The sequence below is a fragment of the Calidris pugnax genome, unplaced genomic scaffold (assembly GCF_001431845.1).
Source record: "Calidris pugnax isolate Ruff unplaced genomic scaffold, ASM143184v1 scaffold160, whole genome shotgun sequence".
Lineage (NCBI taxonomy): Eukaryota > Metazoa > Chordata > Aves > Charadriiformes > Scolopacidae > Calidris > Calidris pugnax.
Window position 1 is genome coordinate 367,094 of NW_015090871.1, and position 18,768 is coordinate 385,861.

Here is an 18,768-nt window from a genome sequence, read left to right on the forward strand (position 1 = left end):
CCCTCTTTCTTTCCGCCTGTCCTTCTCCCTTCCTTTGGCTTGTCCTCCCCTGACGGGCTGCGTGTTATTGCTAATGCCCTGTAACGTACATCTTTCCTTGTGGCAGCACGCTCTGGTTCCCGTAACATCCCTGGTGACAATCTGAGCCAGTGCAGACTAGTGGAGTGCGTGATTAGACTGAAAACTCGCTGAACTGCCAGAAGGGAAGGTTTGTCATCGCTCCAGCCGAGGGTCCATCGCTAGTGGTGTACCCCAGGGGCCAATGCAGGTGCCAGCACTCTAGCTTCTTCATTAATCAGCGGGATGGTGGGCCAGAGCGCAGCCTCGGCAAGTTTACAGGTGGTACAGAACAGGGAGGAGTGGTTGGTGGAGCAGAAGGTCACGCTGCTATTCAGGGTGTATCAGTCAGGCTGGAGAAACAGGCCGACAGAAGCCTTGTGCTCTTCATCACTGGGAAATGCCCAGCCCTGTGCCTGGGGAGGAATAGTCCCAGGCAGCGTTAGAGGCTGGCAGCTATCAGGATAGAAGGCAGCTTGGCAGGAAAGGTCCTGGGGGACACCAAGTTGACCATAAGCCAGCAGATGTGCTTTTGCCAGAAAGGTGGTGAACATCATCATGGGCTGCACTAGGAAGAGCCTTGGCAGCAATTTGAGGGAGGCCATCCTTCCCTTTTACTCCACACTGAGACACCACACCTGGAGTATCACATATGGCTCTGGGCTCCTCAGTATGAGACAGACAGGACTGTGTCCAGCAAAGGGCTACAAAGATGATTAAGGTTTGGAGCATCTCTGATGTAGGGAGAGGCTGAGAGCTGGGATTGTTTAGCCTGTTTAGCTCAGGGAATCTTATTACTGTGTTTAAATATCAGGTGGAGCAGGGGGGGGAGACAGAGCCAGACTGTTCTGAATTTGAAATTTGTGATGGAATTGAAATTCCATTTAATTCCATTTAAATGTATGGATAAAACCTTTTCTTTTTACTGTGACTGTGGTCAAACACTGGAACCGGCTGCACAGAGAGGCTGTGGAGACTCGATCCTTGGGGATACTCAAAAGCCACTGAAAGTGGCCCTGCTCTGTTTGATCCTCCTTTGAGGTCTCTTCCAATCTCAACTAAGGTCAGTTTCTGTTTAAAATATCCCTATGTGAATGTGAAAACTTAGAGCAAGGGTGACCTCTGGTGCCATCGTTGGTGAGGCAGTGGAAATCCAGAAGGATTCAACTTGGAAAGTGAACGTAGCTGCAGTCTATTAGAAACAGAACAGTCTACCTCTTGCTTCTCAAGTGAAACACTAAAGCAAGAAAAGAATGAGGAGAAAGTAAAAATGGATATAAATATATTCAGTGAGTGTATTTTATTCATAGTTAGGACTAAGGGTCAAATACCTCAACTACCTGAGAGGAGGTTGTAGAGAGGTGGGTGGTAGTGGTGGTCTCTTCTCCCAAATGAATGACAGGACCAGAGGAAATGGTCTAAAGTTGCGGCAGGGGAGGCTTAGACTGCATATTAGGAAGAATTACTTTACTGAAAGCGTAAACAGCCTGCCCAGGGAGGTGGTGGAGTCACCATCCCTAGAGGTATTTAAGAAACGTGTAGATGTGGCACTTCAGGGCATGCTGTAGTGGCATGCTCTAGTGACCAAGATTGTAGGGATTATATTTGTGTCTGTATGGTTGGACTCTGATCTCAGAGGTCCTTTCCAACCATGATGATTCTGTGATTCTGTGAACAGCTTAAAGGACTTGGCTGCTTGCATCTTTATTTTCTCTTTGGAGACCAGCAGAAGGTAAAATAAATCTTTGTCATGTAGAAGATATGGGAAAATGTTGCTGAAAGTAAGAGCTAGCCTACACTGGTTCACACTATGGAACCAGTAGATGTAGTTGGCAGTGAAAAGTAACATAGAGATTGCCTCACTATGTCTAAGAATATAATTTGCCCATGGAAAATTACTAATTAATGAAATGACAAAGTCTGATCTCAAAGAGAAAATGTCATTGTTTATTTTGGGATGTGAAGGGATTGCAGTTTCAAATGTCTTAATGCAGATGTCATGCAAGTTAAGGCTGAGGTTACTTTTAAGATCCATTGTCTGGGTTGTGCGCAGAACGTGAGCTACGTAAAGCAGTCCTTCCCTCCACGCACAGAACATTTACTTCCATAGACTCTGTTACCTAACTAATAGTGGCAACAACTGATGGTCCAGCTATGCCTACCAATGTATTGGCATGATTGCAGAGTGGAGAAGGGTTTTTTTAGGTTAATGGACACATTTGGAAGGGCTGTGAGAGCTGTAGGTTTTGCCAGTTTCATTGTGTGCCTTGCGCTGGTGTAACCACTGGCGCCTGCGTGCCATTTCCTGAATGTATTCATTCTCACGAAGAAGCTGTTCCTGCTGCTCTATCAGTTGAACTTTGGTTTCTTTAAGGATTTTTGAGTATTGGATGAGTCTGAGCAGTTCCTGGCGGAGACGCCAATTCTCTGCTTTTACTTGTCTGGTATGCTGAATTAGAGATTGTATTGCTGCTTTTTCGGCTCTCTTGGTGAGAACCTGGATCTTCTGATGAAAGTCTGTCTCACAGTCAGCCTTGGCTTGCAGAAATCTGCTCTTGATTTTGTGCATTTCATCTGAATGCTGTATCTTTGTGACCAACAATTCCTTCTCCAGTTCTTTAATCTTTTTCGCCTGTTCCTGTCGAAAAGATGGGTCTTTGAAAGGCTGCAGGTCTTCAACCTCCTTGTTCATGAGAGAGTACTTTGTCTCCATATTCATCAGAGAATTCCTTAGCTCCTTTTCTTTTTCTGTATACTGTGAGATTAGCTTCTCTTTCTGCGTCCAGACTTGAGACAGATCAGTGTGATTCTGGTCATTTAATGTTATTATCAGATTCTGGCACTTCTGGTTGTGTTTTGTTAGATAAGAGAGGTAAGCGTTGCCCTCATCCCGATTCCGTTGAGCTTCCTTTTCTAGGAATTTATTTTCCTGCAGGAAATGCTCCACTCTTCCCATGTACGTGTTCAGATGTTCAGTGAGAATCTTGTCTTCCTTCTGCAAGTATGATTTCCTCTCTTCAACAAGTATTTCTCTGTTGTTTTTTTCTTTGGATGTATCTCCATTCTTGGTTTTTACTTCTTGCTTATTTTTCCCAGCACGGGCAGTGTCTTGTTTCATCTGCTTTGTCTTGGGTGCCATATTCTACATTGGGGCTGTCAAACTCTGGCAAACTGCAACAGAATGAAAAATCACAAATAATTCTAAGTAAGCACTATGCCTACACTCCTACATTAAGAATTTGCTGGGGTTTTTTAAGCATTCATTTTAGAAGATGATTTGATTGTTTTTATGTGCAGCATTATGTTTTAAAACTGCCAAGACACCTGCAATAAAAGAAGCACAGCTAAGTCCACGATTGATACTAAAGGAAAATGCATCAGTATTAAAGATTCTTGCAGACATAATAAAAAAATGAAGGAGTAAATAGTACTTTGTGTGCCAAATTTCTAAACTACTTATTCAAAGGAGGAACAGTGCAATCAAGGATTTAGAACTGGAGAGAAGTCTGATTAGTGGTTTTAATGAACACTTATTACTAAAAGTTACTTTAGCCTAATATGACTTTTGACCCTTTTTAAAGAAAAGATGTAAAATTCAAGTAGATAGGTTAACAAAATAGAATAAATATACTTAAATTGCCTGTCATAGTAATAGCAGAAGAGGTTCCAAGCTGGCAATACATCAGCTGCATCAGAAGCAGTAAGGCACCAGGAGACATAAGAATGTCTACAGAAATCAGCGCAGTTGTGCTTTGGGAAACAGACTTCAAGAGATAGAAGGGTGTTGCAACAGACAGGTAGTAGAATTGAGTTAATACTAATTGTGTAGTTGGGAAAAAGGCAATTCTAGAGCTGAATGAATGTGTGATAAATTACTAAGTCTGCACGGAAAAACAGGCCTTGCTAAAGTTGGTATTCTACCAAATGTGTTTTAAAAAAAAAAACACTGACCTTTCCTGCTCCTGGGGTCTTCACATATTTTCCAAATAGCTGCTTCTGGCTTGCTGCTCCTGGCTCACCAACAGCATTTGCTGGTAGCCAGATGGCAGCCTCTGCAGAGCGGAGGTGTTGTAAGCTGTGCGTGTCCATGGTGATGAAATGTGCGACGTCACAAGAGAAGCTCTGCGGGGACACCCTGAGCCATTACAGTTCTCTACTGGGTTGTGAGGCCTGCCTGTGACACGCTTTGTTACTTACTGGCATCAATTAAGCAGAAACACTAAGGCAGATTGGCTTATAAGGATATGCTTTATAGCGGCCGCTATATTAATAAGGAAGAAGCCTCCCCTTGCTGTTGGGATGTCCTGAAGGAAAAGATGTGACTGAAGAAGACATGGTCCTCCTTGGGAATTAGGTGCCAGAATCTACTCAAGCATTTCTGGTCCAGGTATTGGGGGTTTCTTCTCAGCACATTGGCAGGCAGTTCCTAGGTCCCACAGAGTTAGGAAGGGGTATGTGTATATGACAATGTTTGTGACATTTGAAAGGCAGGTGTTTGAAATGATTTTTTGCAAATGCAGTCCTCATTTATGCAGGGTTTCTTGTTTTGGAAAGGAAATTAATAGCTTGGGAGGCACTTCCTGCATTTTGTAGGGAAAAAAAGCTGATCCTCATATACATGAGAAATTTTGTTTCTGTAGGTGTTTAACGGTATAAACGTGGCATCTCTGAGGCACAGGGCATGGCATTTCACTGGTTTACTTATCTGCTCTGGCTATTTGTCGCTAAAGTACAACTTTCTAGAAAGGTATCTAATGGATAATGGAAATATATGGAATAATGGAAATAATGGAAAATGTGTGAAAATTAAATTTTTATTTTCTAATTTCAGTTTTACAGGTTCAGATTTTACTGATTTGTAGGTGGTTTCCTGACAAATTAGAGCACCCTTGTATTGGGTTTATGTGGCAAGGTTTTGATGGTGGTGGTGGGGGCTCTGGGTTCGCTTCAGGGGGGACACCAGACACTGGCCCCAGGTCAGATGGAGCCAGCTCCAGACAGCTCCAAGGACCCACTGCTGGCCAAAGCTGAGCCCATCAGCAGTGGTGGTATCACCTCTGGGATAACACATTTAAGAAGGGGTAAAAAATGCCTCACAATAGCAGCTGAGAGAGAGGAGTGAGAATATGTGAGAGAAACAACTCCGCAGACACCACGGTCAGTGAAGAGGGGGAAGGAGGAGGTGCTCCGGGTGGTGGAGCCGAGATTCCCCTGCAGCCCATGGAGGTCCACCCTAAACCCTGCCCCAAACGATCCCAAACCCTGCTACAAAGGTACCACAGGACCAAAACCACCTCCAAAACCAGCCCAGGTCCCCCAAACGCTCCCAAACCCCTGCCCCAGAGTTCCAAACAACCCAGAAACACCCTCAGATGCTGCAGAAGGACCCTGAAAGTCTGACCCAGACACCCCCAAACTCTGCCCTAGGGCTCCCAAATACTCCCTTGCCTCTAAATGCTATTCCAGAACTTCCTCTGGCCCCCAAACCCCTCTGTGCCATGCCTTAGAGCCCCTTGTCATGCCCTAAAGCTACCATCACCCCACAAACCCCTCCCAAGCCCTATCCCAGGGACCCCAATCACTCCCTGATGCTGCCCCACAGGTCCCTCTGATCCCCGAACACCCCAAAGGACTGCCCCACGCCTCCCAGACACCCCACACCTGCCCCTTGGGTAGCCCTGTCTGAGCCATGCCAAGAGCAGGAGCTGCTGGAAGGGTTGTGCGTTGTGGTAGCCTCTCAGAAACTCTTCTGGCCTCTCTTTGCAGGAGCTGAAGGAGTTGGGTAGTCGAAAGAGTGTCACGGCTGGGAGCTCTGCACAGGTCCATGGCTGGCCCTCACACAGAAACTGGGTGAAGATCCAGTGGTTTGTGTTGCCCTGACACCGGGGTGGAGGCTGCGCCGTCCTGTTCTTCTGCTCTTCACCATAGATGTTTTGTACAACTGCTAACAAGAAACGTTTTGTGCAACAGGTAATGGTGCACCCATAAGGAACGATGGCTTGGCTACAGTCCCGCCCACTCATGTTGCACAATAGGATTATAAATATTACCCCCATTGCATATCTAATTGAGGGACAAGAATTCAATGCCAAATCATAGGGACAGATTGACGGGTTTGTCTTCCTCACCCCCCAAAAGGGATGCCTTTTGGTAAGATTTGTGACCTTGGCCACGCCAAGGGCTCACCAGGGAAATCAAGCTTGTGATTGCTGCCATATCTTTAAAGCTATATAGCTATTCTGCAGTTCAGTGCGTTTATCACCAGCAATCTTAAAGAATCTGTATGTGTTGCATAAAACTAACCAGTACTGTTTATGGACCTGACTGTTGGACCTGCAGCAAACAGACTGCTTATGCCCCCGGTGTCAGGCCTGTTGTCACGGCCATGTTTGGTCTCTAAATGCAACAGTGCCAAGTGGTTAAGTAGTTTGCATTACAAAAACTTGCCTGTTTTACATAATTAAAAAATACTGTCTAGCTGCAAAGTTCTACCCTTGTTCTGATGGCTCTATGAGGTGTTTTCTGATTAGTCTTTAGGGTGGAATTTGCTGGCCGGAGGAAGTGGCTTTTGAGGTGGTGTTAGTGACCAAGGGAAGATTTCTGCCCTGAAAGAGCTGTGAAGCCTTGGAAGAGGCTGCCTAGGGTAGTGGTGGAGTCGTCATCCCTGAAGGGATTGAAAAGCCAGACAAATGTGGTGCTGAGGGACATGGGTCAGTGGTGGGTTGGTCAGTGCTGGGTCCGTGGCGGGACTCCAGGAGATGAAAGGTCCCTTCTGTGGGAAATGAGCTAAGTTTTGCTTCAGCTAATTGATATATTCTTGTTAGTGTATCTGTGCTAATAAAGGAATCTTAGTGATAGTAGAGTCTCATAAATTGTATCCAATTAATCCCCAGAAAAGCCCTTAGTCTGTCAAGGGATCCTTGTTCACAGAACGTTATCTAGGTAAAAGAGAAACAGACTGGAACACGGCCTTCAACACAGGAACCCAGAGCATAGGGGAGTATCAATAAGGCCAAAGAAACCAGCCTTGGACAGTAAATCTGCCAAGCAAATGGTAACAAAGACTGTGAAATAACATGTAGCATAATCAAGTAATCAAAGGCATGTTTAGGATAATGATTTCGTAGAGTTGGTTATGTAGGAAAAAGTGTGAGCTAAACCTGTAATAAGTCAGGCTGTTGGGAAGAAGGTGAGCTCCAACTTCTCAGCCCATGAGAAGAGAGACAGAAACTCAGGTGGCCGGGATAAGGGTATAAAATACCTGAAAGCTGAAAGATCAGCGTGTATCTATTTTTGGTGCACCCAGTTCAGTGCTGTTTGGTATAGTAAATTTTTAATCTTTGCTTTGGTGACTTTGTCCTCTTTAAATTCTAAGTGTGAGCCGGTGTTTCTCACACTTCCAACCTAAACGATTCTGTGATTCTATGGAAGCTGCACATACAGGTCCCTGTAGGTACCACTGTCCTCTAGACACCCCACAGACTCCCTGTGAGGGGCCCTACAGTCACCACTGCTCCACAGACACCCTGCAGACAGCCCACGCAGGGCTCTATAGACACCCCACGGTCCCCCCCGGCTCCTCGCCTTTTGGGGGCAAGGGGGACAGAGAAGGGAAAGGTCACCTGGGGGGATGCGGGGCGAGCGCAGGCCCGGGTCACGTGATGCGGGCCAAGATGGCGGCGCCCGCAGCGGCCGGGTCTAGGCGGAAGCGGAAGGGTGGAGGTGCCGGCGCGCGCCGCTGCTCGCCCCGCGGAGGGGCAGGTAGGGGCGAGGGTTTAGTGGGGCCGGTGGGGACCGTGTGGGGCCGGGAGGCGCCTGTGGGGCTAGGTGAGCGGGGCTGTGGGGTCCCCGAGAGGGACCGGGATGGGGGGCCTGGAGCTGTGAGGCCATCTGGGGAGGGGGATTGTAGGGGCTGTGTGGTGGGGATGTGCGCGGGAGGGCTGGGGGGAGTACTGCAGGGGGGTGTGTGGGGCTGGGAGTACTGGGGGAGCAGGTTATGGAGCAGAGCCGGGAGGACACAGCAGGGGGGATGTTCAGGGGCTGTGAGGGTTGATCTGAGGGTCCTGAGGCAAGTGAGAGGAACTGCTCGGTGAGGAGGAGGCTGCCTGGGGCAGCAGGGTGACAGGGAGGGGTCAGTGGAGGCTGAGGAAGCACCTTTGGGGTGTGTGTGTGCACGCGCCATCCTCCACGAGCCCCTTTCCAAACCACAGGCCTGTCCGATACGATTCCTGCTCCCTCCACAGGACCTCTGCAGGCCCCCCCAGCCCCAGCGATGCTGATGGTCTCCCCTCCACCATGCTTCTCGCCTCCTACTTCGCCTGCGCCCTCCTCCTGGCTGCCTGCCTGGCGCTGGAGCTGGCCTCCTGCCGCTCCCGCCCCCCTGCTGCCCCCCACCATGCCAACCCGGCCTTCCGCCGCTTCCAGCATGGCTACTACTGCGTCTATCTGCTGGCACTGGCCGCTGACTGGCTGCAGGGACCCTACCTCTACAAACTCTACCAGCACTACCGATTCCTGGAGGGACAGATCGCCATCCTCTATGTCTGCGGTTTCGCCTCCAGTGTCCTTTTTGGGTTGGTTTCCTCTTCTTTAGTAGATCGATTGGGTCGGAAAAAATCCTGCGTCCTTTTCTCTTTCACCTACTCAATTTGTTGTTTGACCAAACTCTCCCGGGATTATCTGGTGCTGGTGGCAGGGAGGGTTTTAGGGGGGTTGTCCACGGCATTGCTTTTCTCTGCCTTCGAGGCATGGTACGTTCACGAGCACGTGGAGCGGTACGATTTTCCAACTGAGTGGATTGCCGTCACCTTCTCCCAGGCGGCTTTTTGGAACAACATTATCGCCGTGGGGGCCGGGGGGGCAGCTGATTTCTTCGCTGAGTGGTTGGGGTTGGGCCCAGTGGCCCCGTTCATGGTCTCCATTCCCCTCTTGGTGCTGTCGGGGGTCTTTGCCGTGAAAAACTGGGATGAAAACTACGGAAAGAAACGAGCTTTCTCCAAAACCTGTGGTGATGGTTTGAAGTGCCTCCTCTCCGACCGGCGCGTCCTTCTCTTAGGGACCATCCAGGCTTTGTTTGAAAGCGTCATCTACATCTTCATCTTCCTCTGGACCCCCGTCCTGGATCCCCACGGTGCTCCCTTGGGCATAGTCTTCTCTAGCTTCATGGCCGCTAGCATGTTGGGCTCCTCGCTCTACCACCTGGCCGTCTCCAAGAGGTATCACCTCCAGCCCGTCCACCTCCTCTCCCTCGCCGTCCTCCTGGTCTTCTTCTCCCTCTTCATGCTCACCTTCTCCACAAACCCCAGCCAGGAGAGCCCAGCCGAGTCCTTCCTTGCTTTTCTCCTCATCGAACTCTCCTGCGGGCTCTACTTCCCAGCCATGGGTTTCCTCCGACGGAAAGTGGTGCCAGAGAAGGATCGCCTGGGGGTGATGAACTGGTTTCGCCTCCCCCTGAACTTACTGGCCTGTCTGGGTTTACTGATTCTCCATGACAGCGACCGTCAGACGGGCACCAGGAGCATGTTTGGCATCTGCGTAGGCGTGGCGCTGCTGGCGCTGCTGGCCGTCGGCCGCCTCTTCGCCCTCAGCCGCCACGACACCGAGCTCCGCCTGACTGCACCACCAGGACAGGCGGATGCTGACGCCACACCCGAGCTGTGACAGGTGTCACCACCCTGAGGGACCAGGGAGGGGACATGGGGACACTTTAACCCACTGCTACAGGGTGAGTGCACCCCCTGGGTGGCTGGTGATCCCCAAAAGGGCCTGGTCCCCAATGTTTCAATAGTGGCAGGGGGAGTTGGAAGCACACAGGGGATGCATTCTCTGTTTTTTATAAAAAAACAACAGCAGCAAAATAAAAGGTGTTTCTGCAGATTCCAAACCCCCCTCCGCACATTTTTTTGGGAGAACCTGCTCTGGATTTGCCCCCCGCTGCCTAGCACGGGGGTCTGTACCAGTGCAAGTTGCACACTGGAACCTTGTCCTGAGCAGCGGTGTGCGGAACCATGCTTGCACGATTGTTCCTGATGCACGGGGATTTCTGTGCACACCAGTGTTTTTGTTTCAGTCATCCCTGGCACACAGTGGGGGTTCCATGTGCACCAGCATTTGTGTTGCACAGTTGTCCCTGGTGTACGGGGAGAGTTTGTGCATCCACAAGGCTTTTGGTTGCACCAACACGTGGCTGTCCTGCTCTACACAGAGCCTTGTCCCAGCACCTCATTCCACGTCGGTCCGCATGCACCCCTTGCACACTGCATGTTGCACACCCCTTTGCACACTTTCCCGCACACCAGTGCTGCCTTGGGCAGTGATCCTGGCACCCAGCCCCCATTACAGTGGGGTGCCTGCACAGCAGGCCCTATTGCACAAGGGTCCTTGCACACTCGCATCTGTTGCACAGGGGGTCCCTGCACACCTGTGCCTGTTGCAGGAGGGGTCCCCACACACCGTGGGAGCTGTGTGGGAACCAGAGGCAGCTTTGAGGTTGCTCAGCAGTGGCTCCCAAGATATCCCAGTGGTATCAGACTCTGGCTGTTTTGCTCCTCAACCCAAGGCTGCTGCTAAGAAAAAGAACTGTCATGGCCAGAGTGACACAGCAGGAGCCTGCACAACCACAGCCATCATGTAGGGGTCCTGCACAACCACAGCCATTGCACAAGGATCCCTGCACAGCAGCCCATCTTCCACAGGGGTGCTCTCTACATCCCAGTGGGGGGGCTGCATGCCTAGCCCCTCTCCCTGCACTCCTCAGGAGGAATCCGCATAACCCCCAGTACTGCCCTGCACCCCACGGTGTCTCCCAGCTCTTCTCCTTTGTCCTGGTAGGGGGAGACCCAGCCCTGCTGGTGCTGCCCAGCGCTTCTGCCCCTGCCTGAACCCAGGTCTGCGTCCCCTGGGCACACCCGCCCCTCTCCCCACCGCTGCTGGGCTCTTCTGCCTGCACCCCTGCCCTGCATTCTAAGGGGGGCTCTGCAGCCCTCCCCCCGAACACATTCCGAGCAGGTCTCTGGCCACCCTCAAGGGGGAATGCCTGCAGCCCCTGCCCCACATCCTGAAGGGGGTTCCCTGGCCCCCCTCTCTGCCCTCCCCAGGGTACATCTGCAGTCCCCCTCCCTTGGCCGGGAGACCCCTACTCTTGCACCTGCACCCCCAGGGCAGCTCTAATAAACAACCAGTACCAGCGGGACCATTCTCATCCTCCATCCCCCAAGGTCCAGGCCTCTGCTGCACCTACTCACATGTCAGATCTGCTTTGACATCTTTTATTTATTTGTACGGATGCTACCGATACATCTTTCTTGCTTGGTGTCACTCTGCTGGACCTTATGTTATGCTCACTTATTTGCAGCACACCTCAAGTTAGTAAGTCTCAGCATTTTTTTCAGTATACAATAATATCCATGGCAGGCCAAAGAGGATGACTTCCATAGCTGAAGATGACACCCTTCTATCTTCACCCCTTGTTCAGCTCAGCCTCTGCTTCAGACACCAGGCCCCTTTCCACTTGAAAATGCAACAGTCCAAGCATTTCCTACTGAGGCCAAGTACTCAACTCATTCAGCTTCCAAAAGGCAGCAGTTAGGCTTCCTCAATCCATCCTCCTCATCGTGATCACCTCAGAACATCCCAGACTTGTAGAAGCTGGTCAACATCAGTCCCTGCTGTTGTGTGTCAGGAGCCTGGTGAGCAGCACAGCTCTCGGTGGTTGTCCACAAACAGAGAGATCATGAGAAGTGTATCTGAGTTTGAAGGAAAAAAACAACCCTATTAGCTTAACGTGTTTTATTTGTATTCTGTACCCACAAAAAACCAGCTTGTTTCTAAAAGCAATAAAGAAAAAAGTAGGTAAAGCTAATTTAGTAGCCCAAGTGAAATAGATCCCTATGCCCTTGTTACACTGTGAGGAAGCTTCCAGCTGTGTCCAGGGTGCAATGATGAGTATTTACAACTGAAGTAATTAATGACATTTCAGAGCAGGTGACAAAGATCAAGCACAAACTGAGCAAGGTCACCCACTGCTACTGCAACCAACACAGCAAGTCATACCAGGCCTTCAGCCTGCAGCACTGAGACATCAGCGCAGCTCAAGGAAAGGTCTGCTGTAAGGGTGACTACCTTGAACAACGTCTGCTTTGTAGCGCTCCAAAATCCTCTCCCAAGACTGTGGGAGTACTTCCATGTCTGCCAGGCTGTCACAGCTGATGCGGAGGAGGAGAAGCTTGCTCTCCAGGTACCTTCACGCCCGGTAAGGACAACAAAGAGAAAAAGGCACCCCCCAGCACTGCCCCGAGAGCCCCTCCGCAGTAGGATACAGGTGCCGGTAATAGCGCTCTACGTCCTGCAGCCCCTCCAGTGCGTCTGCCAGCGAAGGGGCGCGTGGCCCACGCCGCAGAGCCGCCGCCAGGCCCAGCTCCGCCGCCCGTTCCTCGTACAGCCGCAGGACGACGGCCACGCCGGCCCCCACGGCGTCCCGCACTGCCCGCAGGTCCACCCTGCGCGATAAAGCAGAAGGGGGTCAGCTGCGACCCCACACCTTTGGCCCAGCTCGGCCCGGCCCCGCCGCCTCACCGCCGGCTGCCGAGCTGCTCCAGCAGCGCCTCGGCCGCGCCGCGCTGCTTTCGCCACAGCCGCGCCCGCAGCTCGCCGAAGGCGCCCAGCGGTGACCCGCCCCACGCTAGCCGCTGCCCTGCCCGCATCTGTGCGGCCAGCCCGGCCAACGAGCCCAGCAGCGGCGCCCAGGCGGCCAGCGCCGCCCGCCACGCCGCGTCCCGCCGCGCCACCGCCGTCGCCCACTCCCGCAATGCTGCCGCTAGCGCCGCGGCCGCCATAGCGAACGGCCGAACCGGAAAGCGCGACACCGCCCCGTGGCGTCATTGCACCGCGCCGGGCCCCGATTGGCCGCGCCGCCCCGAGCTCGGATTGGCCGGGCGGCGGCGGCGGTTGGGTTTGAACGCGCGGCGGGCGGTAGCGCTCCCAGCTCCGGTCCCCGGTTCGGCCCCAGCCCTCCCCGCACTGCCGCGATGGCGCCCGGGCGAAAGAAGGTTGTCGCGAGCGCGCGCAGGAGGAAGCTGGCGGCCTTCCTGAAGGACTTCGACCGCGAGGGTAGGCCGCGGCTGGCGGGAGCGGGGCGGGGGCGGCGGCAGGGAGCGGCCCCCGGGGCCCGGAGCGGTGACTGAGCCGTGTGCGTCCCATCCGCAGTGGAACGGCGGATCGAGCGGATTCGGGCGGACGGGGAGCGGCTCATCAAGGAGGTGGAGCACCTGTACGATATGGAGATCCTGCGGCTGCCGCCGGAGATCCGCGAGATGAACTGGGTCGAGTACTTCGGTACGGGCCGGGGCGGTACCGTGCTGGCGGGGACGCGTTTTCCCTGAGGAAATACACATAAGGGCGGCAAAGGGATCTTCTCTGCCCGGAATCCCCCGGGCTGCCGAGGTGCTGCTCTCTCTGGCTGGGGCTGCTCGCTCGCTGCCGAGAAAAGGGGTTTGTGCTGGTTTTTTGCCCCCCCGGTGGTGACGCGACACAGCGTGTCTGCCCGCGCTGCGCGGCTCTCTTAGATGTGTATTGATTTTTAAAAAATATTTTCTTTTTAGCTAAAGGAGGAAGCACAAAGGTGTTGGAAGAGGCAGCAACGGTAGGTTTCTAACATAAATACTCTTTTGATGGCGCTGTGCACCTCTGTAGCAAAGGAAGAGCTTCTTGAGTCTGTAGGAGCACTGCAATAGCAGAATACATAAATACTTTCACAAATGCTGTTTTAAGACTTAACAGTAAGAGGTGTGTGTTGTATTCAATATAGGGTTTGCATGCTCATACTGCACCTTGTCGATCCTGCCTTACCTGCTTGATTTTCCTCTCAGATCCCTGAGAGCACACATGTCTTTCAGTAAATTAAAGTATTTCTAAATTGGTTGAGCAGAGGGGCGGCAGTGGAGCATACTTGCAGCTGCCAAATAAGGCATGTTAGTTCTGAATGGCCTGCAGACCTCGCATGTTGTCACCTCCAGAATAACCCAAAAGGTCTTAGTTTGAGCACAGCAGAAAACATGGAGGTATTCTCGCTGTAAAATAATTAAGGATTTGCTTTACAACTTGGATTTCTGAGAACTATCTGCTACCAATAGTCCTAATGGTGTTGTGGTTGTTTTTAATTTTAGGCAGCCTTGGGAATAACAGAAATAAACAAGTTAACAGCAGAAGTTATCCAAACTCCTTTAAAAATCATCAAGAAAGGTCAGTTTGTTTTAAGCATTGTGATGAGTTCAGTGAGATGAAAGCGTGCCGTGATTTACATGCTGTGAATAATAATTCAGTTCTTACTTACACGCCTCAATATATTTAAAGACAGGGAAACAATCCTATGTTTATCCCTGCTCTCTGCAGTAGGTCTTCTTAATTTTATTAAAGATTCAAAATAATTCAAAATAGTGCTCTGTCGAGTTAGTAATCCATCAGGATTACATTGGAGTTTGGATTTCAGAAGCAAATTGTTGCCAAAAATGCTTGTAGTTGTTTACTGTTTACCACAGCTGCTAACTAATAATGTAAAGTTATGTATTTTCAACTTAAATAACACTTTCTCTTTCTAGTGGAAAAACCTAAACAGGATATTGAAGCTATTGAAGAAGAAGGAGAGCCTCCTTTGCTTCCTCTTGCAACAAAAAAACATGATAGCCAGTGTCTGCCAGATCCAGAAGCTGAAAACATTAATCCAAGAACTGGAAAGGTAAATAGCTGCTCTTTCTGATGACTTCATTCCCAAGATATAAGCTACTTTCTAAGGTGATGCCCGTGACAGTATAACTGTCTGGGATACTTTGAGGGGGACTTCAAACAAGGTATCGCTTCCTGAAACGCCTGGAGATAGGGGAAGGTCACAGAAGCTTCAATGGTGTTTGTTTCTGGACTCTTATGCCATAAAAAGGAGCCTGTTGAGCCAAAGGTTTTGTGTGGAAGCATTTGCTTGTAGACTCAACTGTCACATGACGGTGAAGTAACTGATTTGGTGAGTAATGTGTGTTTCAGGTGAAGGCATCCACTAAAAAAGTGCCAGTGTCCAGGAGCAGAAGAGCTCCTTCAGCGAGAGTGAAGCGTGTGAGTAAAAGGTAATAGGAGATATCCTTTTCACTGATTTCCAGAAGTGGAGCATAAGTGCATAGTGCTAATATAACTCTTAAATGGAATGGAGTACGGTTTAGTAGGCTGGTTGATGTAGTTGTGCCATGCTGTAGGAGAAAATCAGTGATCTGACAGTGAATGAGAGATGGGCAATTTCCTCTCCTGTGGTGACCACCTGTGCCTAGCTTTGGGGTTTACCTTTGATTAGTAAGAAGCTCTGGTTTTCTGTGGTGATAACCTCATTCAAGCCTTTGATAAGATAATGCTTGTACATTTGTTAAAAGTGTTCATATGAGGAGATGTTTATTTATTTCCCTTGACACAGGTCAAGCAAAAACAACTTTATTACTCCAGCTACTGGCAGAACTGTTGATCTGTGTGCTCTGGGAGGTACCTCCAAGGTCACACCCAAATTTGATTCCAGGTTTGTATTCTGTTAAATGTCTCTGTTAACCTCTTATATGTAGGGGAGTCCCTTACCAGTTGCTTTATAGAATCATAGAATGGTTTGGGTGGGAAGGGACCTTAAAGCCCCCCTCAGCGCCACCCCCTGTCCTGGGCAGGGACACCTCCCACCAGCCCAGGTTGCTCCAAGCCCCCTCCAACCTGCCCTTGAACCCCTCCAGGGATGGGGCAGCCACAGCTTCTCTGGCCAACCTGGGCCAGGCTCTCACCACCCTCACCGCAATGAATTTTTTCCTGAGATCTCACCTAAATCTCCCCCTTCTCAGCTTAAAACCCTCCCCCTCGTCCTGTGGCTCCCCTCCTGATCAGGGGTCTCTCCCCAGCTTTCCTGGAGCCCCTTGAGGGACTGGAAGGGGCGCTAAGGTCTCCCTGGAGCCTTTTCTTCTCCAGGCTGAACCCCCACAACTCTCTCAGCCCCCCTCCCAGCAGAGGGGCTCCAGCCCTCCCAGCATCTTCCTGGCCTCTTCTGGGCTCTCTCCAACAGGTCCATGTCCTGATATTGGTGACCCCATAGCTGGAGGCAGTGCTTGGGGGGGTGTCTCCCCAGAGCAGAGGGGCAGAATCCCCCCCTGCATCTGGCCACCCTGCTGGGGATGGAGTCCAGGGTGCGGGGGGCTCGCTGGGCTGCCAGCACACATTGCTGGCTTGTTTTGAGCCAGCACCAACACTCCCAAGTCCTTCTCCTCGGGGCTGCTCTCCAGCCATTCTCTGCCCAGCCTGTATTTGTGCTTGGGATTGCCCTGACTCAGGTGCAGGACCTTGCACTTCACCTAGTTGAACTCTGTGAGGTTTGCATGCCCCCCCCCTGTAATGTATGCATCTGTCATCTATTTGCAGCGTAATCTTTAGTGGCTCCTTGAACCTGAAATCAAATACTTTTAGTCAAAGCTCTTTTAGGAATTGCAGTAAAATTACTTACCTATAACTCCGTTTCAGAATCTTCAAGACACCAGGTTTGCGCACACCTGCAGTAAATGAACGCATTTACACCATCTCTGCCAATGGCAGCCCCCTGGCTGACAGCAATGATGTCTTCATTACAGTCCCTGTTGGTGGAGGGGAGGTAAATCAGAAACAATCTCTAAAATCTCTGCTGAAGGGAGAGCTTGTAACTTCTTGGGGCTCTTGGCAGTTCCATTCTTGTCTCTTTAGCTGTGAAACTGCAGTTTATCAGGGGATTGAGTGAGCTGAAAAAGAACCATGAAAGACTTTTAGTTCAAAGTGAGAGTTGGTCCAAGCAGAATGTGGAATGATGTTTTGCTGTGCACTTAAATAACGTTTAAAGTAACTTCTGCTGGCAGTAATGTGCTAATGCACTGCAGGGAAGGTATGAGCTGAGCTTCTGGTCAAGCTGGATACCTGTATGTTGTCTAGTATGCTTGGAATTATTATTTTTTTTTTTCCCTTGCTTCTGGCTACTACAACAGAAAACTCAAGCTTTGGGTTTTTTTTCCACAGAGCATTCGTTTGACAGCAAGTGATTTGACCAAGAAAAATCTTCTTCATCTGAATCCGGAGGCCCAAGGAGTGATGAAGAAGCTATCAGTAAGTCTACACGTTTTTGTGAATCGTGACCTGAAGCTGTAAGGTAGTGCTGTCACTCTTGTTAGCCACTGCACTGTCGAGCTGTAACTGAGACTTATGTTCCTCCTGTTGTCTTGTATTTTGGCTCATGTCACTGGTCAAGAAGCAGCATGAACTGAGAAGAGGAGGGAGTAGCTACATCACATTTAGCTTAATACAAACTGTATTAAGCAGTCCTGTTTAATAGCAGTAGCAGTCCTGCTTAATACAGCCTGTGGATAAACCATGCACTTCTTGAAAAAGAGCTCGTGGGACAACAGAACTATTGCCAATGTTTTGAAAAACTGAATCAAAACTGAAAGTGTCTCTACTTCAGGCAGGAGTCGTAAGTGGTTGTGGGATGCTCTTAGAGTACTGATTAATTTCTCTTTCTTTCCAGGTTCGTCTTGCACAAGCTTGCAGCGGTGCAAAAACCTATAGATGAAACTCAATAAATATTCACATCCCTTTGTAAATACAGAATGTTACATTTAGGACTGCTATCTTTAGTTCTTGTTCTAATTTTTGTCTTCCATTAATTTACAGAAAGGAAGTTAAGAACTAATTTTTTTACCTATAATATGTAATGGGATTAGAATAAATTGTTTCCTGAATAAAAAAACCAACATACTTTATTTCCTTTAAGGTTAAGACAAGATAGAATTATCTTGGCCTTGCAGAGCAGCAAGCTGGGCAGAAAGGCTGTTCTGGTGTCTTGCAGAAGACATAATCAGTGGACACAAATGACTGGAGTTTGTGTCTGCCTTGGTAAAGAAAGCAAAAGCTCAGATTTGCTGCTCTTCCTCCCAGGCATGTCCTTTCTCTGCAGGTGTGCTTAAAAGATATATCTCTCAGTGTCTGACTTGAGATACCTAAAGGCAAGTTACTAGGGCCTGGGACTAAATGGAAAGCATCTTGTAATTCATGATGCGGAATACCAGTCCTTTTGTTCTTAGAGCAGCCGCTGTATTTTTAACTGGCTTTGAGGTTTTTATAATGAACTGTGGTGGTTTAACCCCAGCTGGCAATTAGGACCGTGCAGCTGTTCACGCACTCCCAACAGCAGGGTAGGGAGAAGGAGAGAGGTAAGGAAAAATAAATCCTCCTGAGTTGGGAATAAAGGCAGTTTAATAGAACAGTAAAACAATATACAAGATAAGTGATATGATTACTCGCCATCCAATGATCGACTGCCCAGCTTGTTCCAAGCAGTGACTTGTGGCTCCCTGCCCCCACAGCCAAGCCCTCTCTATGCACTGAGCATGACGTCTGTGGAATGGAATATTCCTTTAACTAGCTTGTCCTGTCTTGTGCTCCCTCTCAGCTTCTGGGAGAAGCTGAAAAAGTCATTGACTTAATATAAGCACTACTTAGCAACAGCTAAAACAATGTGTTTATCAAAATTATTCTCATGCTAAATCCAAAACACAGCAGCTACTAGGAAGAAAATTAAATCAATTCCACCTGGAACCAGGCCACTATCTACCCCTTATTCTGTACCATCCACATCATATACTCCAAAGGGGGGATGATAAAAATTGTTCCTGGTTGCCAGCACAC

General features: G+C 49.9%; 4 protein-coding genes across 7 annotated transcripts; 2 read left to right on the forward strand and 2 right to left on the reverse strand.

The window, feature by feature from the left end:
* Positions 1 to 225: 225 nt before the first annotated feature.
* On the forward strand, positions 226 to 9,917 carry MFSD5 (major facilitator superfamily domain containing 5). 4 transcript variants are annotated; one of them, XM_014945695.1, is made up of 4 exons: positions 226 to 268; positions 1,020 to 1,120; positions 5,824 to 6,027; positions 8,301 to 9,917. In XM_014945695.1, the coding sequence occupies exon 4, from the start codon at positions 8,353 to 8,355 to the stop codon at positions 9,715 to 9,717; it is 1,365 nt and encodes a 454-aa protein (XP_014801181.1). In that variant the 5' UTR covers positions 226 to 268; positions 1,020 to 1,120; positions 5,824 to 6,027; positions 8,301 to 8,352; the 3' UTR covers positions 9,718 to 9,917. The 4 variants fall into 4 exon arrangements, with proteins under 4 accessions (XP_014801181.1, XP_014801183.1, XP_014801180.1 ...); XM_014945697.1 differs by lacking the exons at positions 226 to 268; positions 1,020 to 1,120 and adding an exon at positions 4,312 to 4,444; XM_014945694.1 differs by lacking the exons at positions 226 to 268; positions 1,020 to 1,120; positions 5,824 to 6,027 and adding an exon at positions 7,719 to 7,818.
* CCDC166 (coiled-coil domain containing 166) lies at positions 2,076 to 4,133 on the reverse strand. Its single transcript, XM_014945698.1, has 2 exons — positions 4,009 to 4,133; positions 2,076 to 3,228 (listed from the first exon to the last, which is right to left on the reverse strand). The coding sequence occupies exon 2, from the start codon at positions 3,194 to 3,196 to the stop codon at positions 2,264 to 2,266; it is 933 nt and encodes a 310-aa protein (XP_014801184.1). The 5' UTR covers positions 3,197 to 3,228; positions 4,009 to 4,133; the 3' UTR covers positions 2,076 to 2,263.
* A 1,386-nt stretch (positions 9,918 to 11,303) lies between the features above and the next one.
* LOC106890115 (chromosome unknown open reading frame, human C1orf109) lies at positions 11,304 to 12,893 on the reverse strand. Its single transcript, XM_014945700.1, has 4 exons — positions 12,631 to 12,893; positions 12,375 to 12,554; positions 12,178 to 12,296; positions 11,304 to 11,801 (listed from the first exon to the last, which is right to left on the reverse strand). Exons 1-4 carry the CDS (start codon positions 12,888 to 12,890, stop codon positions 11,734 to 11,736), a joined length of 627 nt encoding a protein of 208 aa, XP_014801186.1. The 5' UTR covers positions 12,891 to 12,893; the 3' UTR covers positions 11,304 to 11,733.
* Positions 12,894 to 12,982: 89 nt separating this feature from the next.
* Positions 12,983 to 17,830, forward strand: CDCA8 (cell division cycle associated 8). Its single transcript, XM_014945699.1, has 10 exons — positions 12,983 to 13,164; positions 13,261 to 13,389; positions 13,656 to 13,696; positions 14,220 to 14,295; positions 14,652 to 14,788; positions 15,088 to 15,167; positions 15,506 to 15,604; positions 16,582 to 16,708; positions 17,104 to 17,190; positions 17,609 to 17,830. Exons 1-10 carry the CDS (start codon positions 13,083 to 13,085, stop codon positions 17,651 to 17,653), a joined length of 903 nt encoding a protein of 300 aa, XP_014801185.1. The 5' UTR covers positions 12,983 to 13,082; the 3' UTR covers positions 17,654 to 17,830.
* The last annotated feature ends 938 nt before the right edge of the window (positions 17,831 to 18,768 follow it).

Bases quoted from the DNA above. Each gene is read 5' to 3' on its own strand.
- CCDC166 (XM_014945698.1), bottom strand. From the start codon at position 3,196: ATGGCACCCAAGACAAAGCAGATGAAACAAGACACTGCCCGTGCTGGG.
- MFSD5 (XM_014945695.1), top strand. From the start codon at position 8,353: ATGCTTCTCGCCTCCTACTTCGCCTGCGCCCTCCTCCTGGCTGCCTGC.
- LOC106890115 (XM_014945700.1), bottom strand. From the start codon at position 12,890: ATGGCGGCCGCGGCGCTAGCGGCAGCATTGCGGGAGTGGGCGACGGCG. The intron at 12,555-12,630 runs GTGAGGCGGCGG...TTTATCGCGCAG, and splicing joins GAGCAGCTCGGCAGCCGGCG to GGTGGACCTGCGGGCAGTGC. The intron at 11,802-12,177 runs GTAGTCACCCTT...CTTCAAACTCAG, and splicing joins CAAAGCAGACGTTGTTCAAG to ATACACTTCTCATGATCTCT.
- CDCA8 (XM_014945699.1), top strand. From the start codon at position 13,083: ATGGCGCCCGGGCGAAAGAAGGTTGTCGCGAGCGCGCGCAGGAGGAAG. The intron at 13,697-14,219 runs GTAGGTTTCTAA...TTTTAATTTTAG, and splicing joins TGTTGGAAGAGGCAGCAACG to GCAGCCTTGGGAATAACAGA. The intron at 15,605-16,581 runs GTTTGTATTCTG...ACTCCGTTTCAG, and splicing joins ACACCCAAATTTGATTCCAG to AATCTTCAAGACACCAGGTT.